This window comes from Miscanthus floridulus, chromosome 1, assembly GCF_019320115.1.
Source record: "Miscanthus floridulus cultivar M001 chromosome 1, ASM1932011v1, whole genome shotgun sequence".
NCBI classification, from domain to species: Eukaryota; Viridiplantae; Streptophyta; class Magnoliopsida; order Poales; family Poaceae; genus Miscanthus; species Miscanthus floridulus.
This window is the reverse complement of record NC_089580.1, coordinates 61,613,386-61,624,501: the sequence shown is the minus strand read 5'-3', so window position 1 is coordinate 61,624,501 and position 11,116 is coordinate 61,613,386. Positions and strand designations below refer to the sequence as shown.

Genomic DNA, 11,116 nt, shown 5'->3' with positions numbered 1-11,116 from the left:
TAGCCATAAGGGTATAGAGGTTAATACCCCCACACATCCGATCACAACGCACGGCAAAACTATAAATATTTACTTGTTGGTCAATTTTCGCACCGACAATTGGCGCCATCCATGGGGAGGATGTCATGCATTCACGCTTTTGGTCATTGGATGGCCCACCTTTCCACCATCTTCAGCATGGCAGGCTCAAGCGATATGATTCGCTTCAGCTCGCTGGAGTTTCCCACGCTCCCACCTGTTGGGATGTGGGTTCCTCCTGTCTTCGAGCCACTCTAGACCTTCCTCTTCGGAAGTCTAGACTTAGTCACTGACCAGCTCGGCGTACTCCACCTTCATGAGGAAACACTTGTCCTAGCGCCCACTAGAGGAGGAGTGTCCTCCACCGGCCCTAGGCCACTCGACGGCCTCAACGTCGAGACACCCGCACTTCGCCTTGAGCCCATGCTAGGCTCAAACTCCACGGTGAGTAACTTATATGTTGTTCTTTACTCGCTATTTAATACCTTTCGCTGGCTCTCCGGAGGGACCCTGTTGCCCCCCCCATGACCACCATGCAACTGGTTCCCCTATGGCTTCATGTCTCTTATGGATGTGTATGCTCGAGGGCTCCAAAGGATGCTGACGCCGCCCCCTCTCACATCCGAATTTATGGGAATGGCAGGCTATGCTCCCGCCTCCTTTCATGACCTTGTGGATGATGAGGTCGACAGCGATGGTTCTAGCATCGGCGATGTCACAGGCACCTGGACACCCTCTGTCCTAGGAGTGCACTATAGCGGACGCTCTAGGACAGCCACTAGTGGTAGCAGAGTCTCTATAGACTCACACCCCTCTGAACCCTCATGCAAAGGCCCTCGCGCATGCGCAGAAGCACGACGAGGAGTTACGACAAAGACGGCAGAGCCAGCTATCGCCTACGCTAACGCGCTCGGCACAACACACTGTGCCACACAAGTGTAACCTAGCGAGCGGCACCCAGGGTCGCGCCTATCAGGTCTAGCACAACATCCTAGATGGAGGGAATGACCCCCCTCAGTTCACTCGAGCTGGCCAGAACATCACTGCTACGGTGATGCTTCTGCGTGGCCTCCTCGAGCCAACCAACCCCTAGGAGCTGGCAATCCACCAGAACCTTCGGGCACTGGTGGAGACCACCGCCGTTCAACAGATGGAGAGCTATGCGTTGCGACACTGGCTCATGGCCTCTTGCCCAACCAGAGGAATGGGGCCACACCCGTTGAATCACTCCATCCACTCACCACTATAGTTGTTGGACGTGGAGCAGGAGGTCATGGCTACACCATAGCCCAACTTGGTGCCTACTCCATACCGACCACCTATGCATGAACACCTCGGGCCAAACCATGATGCTCATAGCATCATCAATAATCGACACCATGCCCTGCATGAGGATGACGCTTATTGAGTGACGGCGAGAGCAGGTGATACAGGCCCCGGCCTGACCATCAAGGAGTGCGAGGACACATGCCCTACACATGGTCACCGACTAGATGACTGGAGCGCCAGCCTAAATGGCCTAGGGCCACGGGCCTTTGGTCATCGCATCTAGAGAGCGCCGTTTCCATAGCGCTTCCGACCACCCACCAACATCGCTAGATACACCGAGGAGACCAACCCCAGTATATGGCTTGAAGACTTCTGGCTTGCCTATCGAGCCAGAGCAGTGGATGTTGACCACTTCATCATCTAGTACCTCCCCATCTACAAAGGAGAGCATGTTCGAGCATGGCTTGAATTCCTCCTGCCCGACAGCATCCGTGACTAGGCAGATCTCAAGAGGGTCTTCGTCAGAAATTTCTAGGGGACATATGTCCATCTTGGGAATTCCTAGGACCTTAAGAGCTTCCAGCAGGAGCCCAACGAGTCCCTATGGGATTACATCCATAGGTTCTCAAAATGGTGCAACTCCCTTCCCGATGTCGTCGACACGGACATCATCAACACATTCCTCTCTGGGACAACCTGCAAGTCCTTGATCCACAAGCTCAGTTGTGTGAAGCCCTATACCACCGGTGACCTGCTCGACATTGCCACAAACCATGTCTTCAGTGAGGAGGCAGTTGGGGTGGTCTTCAGTGGTAGCTAGGATAGGGGCAAGGTGAAGCACGAGGACCAAGGCGAGGGCCCTTCTACACAAAAGGGGAAGAAGAGCAAGAAGGATCAGCACCGACCGACCAGCCTAGCCTTGGTTGTTGTAGCCGATCGTGTGGGCAAGCAGCCCTAGTAGGGCCAGCACAACCACTTCAACAAGCTCATGGAGAGTCCTTGCACCAACCACACCTACACCATCAAGCACCTCTACAAGGACTGTGAGCTCCTCAAGCGCTTTCTGCGGCACGCCGGCAAGCCAAAGGAAGGAAAGGGCAAGGAGGTGGCGGCCAAAAAAGGAGGCACGGCTGGCAGGGGCGATGGCGGTTTCCCCAACCCTAAGGAATGCGTCATGATCTTTGGGGGATCCAACGCCATCCACTCTAAGCACTAGCAAAAGATATGCTACAGAGAGGCATGTGCCGTCGAGATGGCCATCCCCTCTTTCCTTAGCTAGTCGGACTCCTCGATCACTTTCAATCAGAGAGACCATCCTTCCCACGTCGCTCGACTAGGTCACTACCTACTCATCGTCGACCCCATCATCCGCAAGAAGCACCTCACCATGGTGCTGATGGATGGTGGCAGTGGCCTCAACATTCTCTACGTCAACACCCTTAATGCTATGTGCATCCCTGGTCAGAGCTTCACCTAGTGAGCTCTCCCTTCCACGGTGTGATCCTAGGAATGCAGGCGTACCCGCTCAGGCAGATCGACCTGCCCATCATGTTTGGCGACCGAGGCAACTTCTGCTCAGAAGTCCTCACCTTCAAGGTGGTGCACTTTCTAGGGTCCTACCATGCCATCTTGGGGTGGCCATGCTATACCAAGTTCATGGCGATCCCCAACTACACCTACCTCAAGTTGAAGATACTAGGACCAAATGACGTCATCATTATGGGTAGCACCTTTTCACACACCTACACGTGCGACCACAAGCATTATGAGCTCACCACTGCCATCATCAACTCCACCGAGCTCCTAGAGCTTAGGAATTCATCGACTCTAGCAGTCCTAGACTACAATGAGCCAACCTCATCAAGTGTCTTCCACCAGATTGAGGAAACCAAGGCGGTGGGGATCAACCCCACCAACCCAACCAAGACGATGCGGATCGAGATCAAGCTCCTAGCCAAATAGGAAAGCGAGCTCACCGACTTTCTATGTGCCAACCATGATGTCTTCACGTGGAAACCTTCTGACATGTAGGGCATACCAAGGGAGGTCGCTAAGCATGCATTATGCCTTGTCCTAGGCTCAAAGCCCACCAAGCAATGCCTACATCATTTTGACGATGAGAGACACAGGGCCATAGATGAGGAGATCACCAAACTCTTGGTAGCCAGATTCATCAAAGAGGTATACCACTCTGACTGGATGGCCAATCTTGTTCTTGTCAAAAAAGAAAACCAAAAAATGGAGAATGTGTGTTGATTATACTGGCCTCAACAAGGCGTGTCCAAAGGACCATTTTCCTTTGCCACGCATAGACTAGATAATTGACTCCACCTCAGGATGTGAAATCCTCTCCTTTCTGGATGCCTACTCTATCTACCACCAGATCATGATGAAAGAGTCTGACTAGGTCGCGACTTCATTCATAATCCTGTATGGTTCATACTGCTATGCAACCATACCTTTGGTCTAAAGAACGCTGGTGCCACCTATCAACATAGTATGCAGCGATGCTTCACCGACCAAATCGACCCACCTAACCAGCCTAACCAAGTCGAGTGGCCGAAACCAACAATCGTTGTCTATGTAGATGACATAGTGGTCAAAACGGCTCGAGCTAGCGACCTGATCGCAAACCTGGCCGCAACATTCGTGAACCTTCAAAGGTTCAGTGTCAAATTGAATCCCAAAAAATGTGTTTTTGGGGTCCCAAAGGGAAAGCTGCTCAGATACATCATGTCTGAGCGGGGCATCAAAGCCAATCTTGATAAAATCACGACCATCTCCAACATGGACCCTATATGCAATGTCAAGGGCATACAGAGGCTCATCGGCTGTTTGGCCACCCTGAGCCGGTTCATCTCCTGACTAGGTGAGCAAGGGATGCCTCTCTACAAACTTCTCAACAATAAAGACACATTCATCTAGGCAGAGGAGGCACAATAGGCTTTGGAAAGCCTCAAATCAACACTAACATTGGCCCCAATCCTTGTCGCTCCTGAATGGGGAGAATCCCTCTTCCTCTACATCATGGCAAGCAACCATGTTGTGAGCGTCGCCCTCGTCATCGAGAAGGAGGAGCCAGGGCACCCCTAAAGGTCCAGTGACTAGTACTTTGTCGGTGAGGTACTCACCGACACCAAGGTTTAATACCCCTAGGTTCAGAAGCTTTTATACATCATACTGATGGTGACCCAGATGCTCCTACACTACTTCACCGACCATGAAGTCATGGTCGTCACTTCGTACCTGCTGGGAGACATCATCCGCAACCGCGATGCCATAGGACGTATCTCCAAGTGGGCACTCAAGCTCATGGGTCACGACATCAGGTATATCCCTGGTACTGCTATTAAGTCTTAGGCTCTCACTAACTTTATCGCTGAATGGATGGAGGTCCATCTCCTGACCCTAGACATCACCCATGAGTACTGGACAATGTACTTTGATAGGTCAGTCATGGTGCCTAGCTCAGGGGCTAGAGTGGTTCTGATCTCCTCGGATGGGAGCAGGCTCTGATACGCGATCCATCTCCATTTTTTGGCCTCAAACAACGTCACGGAGTATGAGGCCCTCATCAATGGACTGCGCATCATCGTCGAGCTCAGCACTACACGACTGTACATCTATGGTGACTCAGAGTTGGTCATCGACTAGGTCATGAAGGAGTCCTCCTGCAAGAGCCCTCTCATGGCTACATATTGCCAGTAGGTGCGCAAGCTCGAGGACAAATTATAAGGTATCGAACTACATCATGTCCCCCGAAAGGACAATGATGTCGCCGATTTCCTCACAAAATTGGCCACCAGGCGGGTGCCATCTCCAAATGGGGTCTTCATCAATGATCTTAGCCATCTACCCATGTTCTGGAGGATCCGATCTAGATGCACTCCAACACTAATCTAGCACATGGGGGCTCTGACCTCCCAGCATGCCCCGACGCCGACCAACTGCTCAGTGGCTCTGACCCAAGTGCCTTCATGGCTACATCGCCTGTCGACATCACCATAATGGCGCTCAATCTAGTTGACTAGAGAGCACCACTGCTCACCTCTCTCCTCGAGGAGGTTCTCCCACTAGAAAGGACTGAAGCACGATGAATCACTCGACGCACCAAGACATTTGTCACCATTGGTGACGAACTTTACAAGTAGAGCCCGCTAGGAGTAGTCATGAGGTGCATCCTAACCGACCAAGGGAAATAGCTTCTCCTCGAAATCTATGCCAGAATCTGTGGACACCACATGGACCCAAGGTCGCTAGTCAAGAAAGCCTTTCACCAAGGCTTTTACTAGCCCACTACGCTATGAGATGCAGAGGTGATCGTTGGCAGGTGTGAGGGATGTTAGTTCTATGCTCAGCAAACTCATTTGCCGACGCAGGAGATTCAAACCATCCCAATCACCTGGCCATTCGCGGGCTAGGGCCTTGACATGGTCAGACCCCTCAAAAAGGCCCTAGGCGGCTTCACTCACCTGCTCGTAGTGGTGGACAAGTTTACCAAGTGGATAGAGGCGAAGCCCATCACCAATATCTACTCAAAAGGGGTGGTCAAGTTCTTCCTCAACATCATCTATCGGTTTGGTGTTCCTAACTGTATCATCACTGACCACAGAACAAACTTCACCAAAAAGAAGTTCTTGGACTTCTATGATGGATACGACATCAGGATTGATTGGGCCTCGGTCAGACATCCACGTACTAACGATCAGGTCGAGCGGGCCAATGGCATGGTCCTCCAAGGACTCAAGCCCCGCATCTTTGACCAACTCAATAAGTATGCAGGGCGATGGGTTGCAGAGGTCCCAGTGATCCTTTAGAGCTAGAGAATGACCCCGAACTGATCCATGGGGTTCACACCTTTCTTCCTAGCCTACGGAGCTGAAGCAGCATTGCCCACTGACTTCAATCATGGCGCCCCAAGAGTGAAGGCCTTCGACCGAGACCAAGCCATGGAGGCTCAGCAGGATGCGGTCGACATACTCGAGGAGGCTCATGAGATGACCATCATCCACTCCACTCACTACCAGCAAACTCTATGCAGGTACCATGAAAGAAAAATCAAGGGAAGGATCCTCGAGGTTGGTGATCTTGTACTCCAAAGAACCCAGTCAACCAAGGAGAAACATAAACTCTCTCCACCATGGAAAGGACCGTACACGGTGACCAAGGTGATCCAACCAAGCACCTACCGGCTAAAGGATGACAATGGCAACGTTCTCACCAACACATAGAACATCGAACGGTTATGTTGTTTCTTCCCCTAAAGCTCGATCTTACCATTTTCTTTCCATTCAACGTTTGCTCCTACAGCACCTCAGCCGAAGCACTCTCAATTTGGGTCGCTCAGGGGCTCCATGGAGGTGTGATACCACCCTCCTTTTTTACTATCATATAGTAATACTTTTCACCCAAATGAAAGGGCGTCGCCCAAACAAAAGGGCATTCTGTTCCTTTGATTACCCTACGTAACTTATGTTTTAACCTCCCTACCGATCACACCCCGCCATGACCTATGGTTACGAGCAGCTAAGCCTTGTGGGCCATGTTCGGATTCTTAAGGTTGTAGCCTATGGGTCAACGGGTAGGTGTGAAAAAGAACGGACAAGAAACTAAGCTACGCAAGGGTAAAAACAAGGGCGGATGGGACAAGCTTCCCCTCACGAGTGATTTCATCACAAAATGAAATTAAAATATTCATGAATGTAAAACTGTTCACATGGGGGCTCCCCCATGAACTTTCTTTTACATGTACTAACTATTTCTACTCTAAATTCTACTATGGCCCTCCGGTGGCATCGGCTGATAGGACAGGTCGACGAGGATGAAGGCAGCTCGCTTCCTGGTCAGAACAACATTCGACTAGGTTGGAGGTGGGACGATGCTCGCCTCCTACCTAGTCGTCCATTCCCTCCATAGGCTAGATGACATTTTCCCAGGCGCGCGTCTTTAGCCATGCTCGAACGGCGAGCCTCCATCACCCACTGCGTAGAGACTTGCTCAGGCAACCATCTGTGCATATGGCACCAAGCTCTCCCCTAGGTGCATGGATTTCATCTATGCTCCACCCATCGACATACCCTCTATAGATGGCGGTGAAGTCTAGATCGGGGTGATGGGTCGCCACCAAGGTCAACACCCCTAACGTCCTATAGAACATGCCATCGGAGATGAGCGCCCGAACTTCATTCGGGACCTCCAGCTAGCTGGACAGCGAGTGTACTAGTGCTCGGTCTTGACCCAAACACCTCAGGAGATGACCACCTATGCGACATTACAAATCTAGGTCGAGCTCTCCCTCGAGAGCACATCACTCCTCAAGGGACCGGGCTAGTGCCTCCATGCCCCGACCGACTGCCGCTTTGGCCGTCTCTAGCTCTTGCTCCAGAGAGCTGATTTTTCCACCCAGTTTTGGAAAAAGACGACAAGTTCAGAAGCAAAGAAAAGGAAAAACCAAGGCATCAACCAAAGGCATAACATATACATACCAAGATGGGTGCTTTCGAGGATGGAAAGTTCTTCCTCTTGCTAGGTTACCCTCTCGAGCGCTTGCCAAGAAGAGCAAGAAGGAAAAAGGTCACGGGAAAAGAAGAGGGAAGCATACCAGATTGGATAACTTCATGGCATAGAGAGGTCCGTGCTTCCCTTCAAGGGAGTCTTGATCCCTCAACTGCAACATCCAATCGAGTCGACTCTAGACTTCATCCTTCAGCAACTCCTCCGATGACATGTGGTCGGGATCTATCGGGCCGAGGTACTCCCACATCGGCAGCCTTCTCAACACCAACGGGGCGACCTAATGGTGAAAGAAGGTATGGAAGACATGTGACCCATCAAGGCCACGCTGCACAAGCCTCTGAAGCTCTGTCTCAATGACCTCCAATTTATGCTGCCAATCGGTAGGACCCCATGACCAGCTCTCCCACCTCTCCGGCCTTCTTCCGGTGAACAACGGGAATGGTGTCTCCACCGGGTTCCTAATATAGAACCACTCACCATGCCACCCTTAGTTGGAGTCATAGGGGGAGTAATGGAAACAGGGATCCTGATCTTCTGTCAGGTAGTGATAACTATCATTGTGGCGAAGAATGACACACCGATCCGGCTTCAGATCAAAATATCGAACCCTGCAATCTTAGCACCACAACTCCTCTGGTTATCAACCGAGACACGGATCTGGTTGACCTTGCCAAGAAGGCTAATCCCTACCTATGCAATGAAGAACACAAGCAAGAACAAGAAAGAAAGCAACCAAATTGCAGATGAATGATTAATCTCACGAAGTTGGGATCTCACAAACTAATGAACGGCGAAACCGTTCTTGACAGATTAATCTAAGCAAAACCCAAAAACCTAATGATGATGGTGGCATATGATTATAAAGGTCTTAGGGTCATCGCCTACCCTGGATGTGCCCCCTAATGGGCCGAAACACGATACACGATCCAACGGACCAAAAGACAGTGTCGTAGCACCCTGGCAGATTCTAGATACTGACTTGTTTCGATGATTCCCATTTATTCTGATGGTCTTTTAACGTGAGACCACTTGGATTGGCTTTTTTATCAAATTATATTTCCAACCATATGTGGATCATCGAAAACAGAGTTCGGATGTGTCCTGGGTAACCAGTTTAAGGTAGACTAGCCCTAGAGGCCGAGGCAGACTCAAAATCATGTTGGACCGGGCCTCCGTTTCTGTTGAACGTCCTTGCTGGTCATTAATGCCTCCACCTCTTTGTCTAAGTCCCTCATGACCCTCTCCAATGTTCCTAAGCAAGATAACATCATTAGGTAGTAGTCTATTCTCAAAAGTACAAAAAGGATCGCTTAAGAACGAGCTCACCTCTAAATTGAGTTGACGCATTTGAGCCCAGGTCATTGGACCTTGCATGATGGTTGGAGGATCAACGGGTACATCCGAAGGAGTGATGTCCTCATCATTCTGCCCCTCTTGAAACTGAGTCGTCCTCTACTCAAGCTCATCTTTTTCTCCCAAATAAGGCTTCAAATCTGCAATGTTAAAGGTGGGACTAACCCCGAACTCATGGTGACAACTCAAGTTTGTAGGCATTATCATTTATTTTCTCAATTATCTTATAAGGACCAGCTGCTCTTGGCACTAATTTAGACTTATGCAGCTTAGGAAATCTATCTTTTCTCAAATGTAACCAAACCAAATCACCCGGTTCAAGTTTAATTTCTTTTCTACCTTTACTATCAGCAATTCTATACTTTTCATTCATTCTTTCAATATTTGCTTTAGTTGTTTTGTGCAACTTACGAATGAAATCAGCATGCTCTTTAGCATCACTATGTGTTCTTTCAGTGGTAGGTAAAGGCAAAAGATCAATAGGAGCGCTGAAGGGTTAAAACCATACACTACCTAAAAGGACTTACCTTGGTGGTAGGAATGTTCCGCCCTAGTTATATGCAAACTCCACATACGGCAAACATTCTTCCCACATCTTCAAATTGCGCTTCAAAATTGCTCTCAATATGGTGGACAATGTTTCGATTCACTACCTCAGTTTGCCCATCAAGTTTGGAGATGACATGTTGTAGAAAACAGCAGCTTAGGTCCCCAATTTATTCCATAAAGTGCGTCCAAAAATGACTCAAGAATTTTGCATCGTGATCTGAAACAATAGTAGAAGGCATACCATGCAAGCGAATGATTTCTTGAAAGAAAATGTCAGCAATATGAATAGCATCGTCAGCTCTTATGACAAGGAATAAAATAGTGCCATCTTAGAAAAACGATCAACCACCACAAAAATACTATCCCTCCCCCTCTTAGTCCTTAGGCAAACCCAACATAAAATCCATAGATATATCAACCCAAGGAGTAGAAGGAATATGAAGAGGCATATACAAACCATGTGGGTTCAACCGTGACTTAGCTTTTTGACATGTGGTGCACCGAGCCACATACCGTTCTACATCTCGCCTCATCCTAGGCCAAAAGAAATGTGTGGACAACACCTCCTCTGTCTTCCTGACTCCAAAATGTCCCATTAATCTGCCTCCATGTGCCTCCTGCAACAACAAAAGACGAACGGAGCCAACTGGAATGCACAGGCGGTTAGCTCTAAACAAAAACCCATCATTGATCATAAACTTATTACATGTACGTCCCTCTCTACAATTTAGCAACACGTCCTTAAAATCAGGATCAAGTGCACATTGTTCTTTTACTGATTCAAGCCCAAAAATCCAACAATCAAGTTGGGACAGAATGTATATCGTCTAGACAAAGCATCAACAATTATATTATCCTTCCATTTCTTGTGTTTAATAATATAAGGAAAAGATTCAATAAATTCAACCCATTTAGCATGTCTACGATTAAGATTATGTTGAGAGCAAAGATACTTAAGTGATTCATGATCAGAATAAATAACAAATTCTTTAGGCCACAAATAATGACGCCACATCTCTAAAGAACGGACAAGTGCATACAATTCCTTATCATATATGGAATAATTCATAATAGGACCATGCAATTTTTCACTAAAGTAAGCAATGGGTTTACCATCTTGCATCAAAACGCCCCCAATGCCAACTCCACTAGCATCACATTCTAGCTCAAAAGTCTTACCAAAATTTGAAAGTTGTAGCAATGGTGTGTGTGTGAGCTTGTCCTTCAAAGTGTCAAAGGACTCCTCATGTGCCTTTCCCCAATGAAACACCACCCCTTTCTTTGTCAACTCATGCAATGGGGTAGCAATGGTGCTGAAATCTTTGACGAAGCGGCAGTAGAATCCTGCAAGACCAAGAAAACTCCTCACCTGTGTGACGGTTTGGGGAATCGGCCAGCTCTTTACGGCTTC

General features: G+C 48.9%; 1 protein-coding gene across 1 annotated transcript; it reads left to right on the top strand.

The window, feature by feature from the left end:
* The first annotated feature begins 2,796 nt into the window (after window positions 1-2,796).
* Window positions 2,797-3,249, top strand: LOC136457693 (uncharacterized). Its single transcript, XM_066457718.1, has one exon. It carries the CDS (start codon window positions 2,797-2,799, stop codon window positions 3,247-3,249), a length of 453 nt encoding a protein of 150 aa, XP_066313815.1.
* The last annotated feature ends 7,867 nt before the right edge of the window (window positions 3,250-11,116 follow it).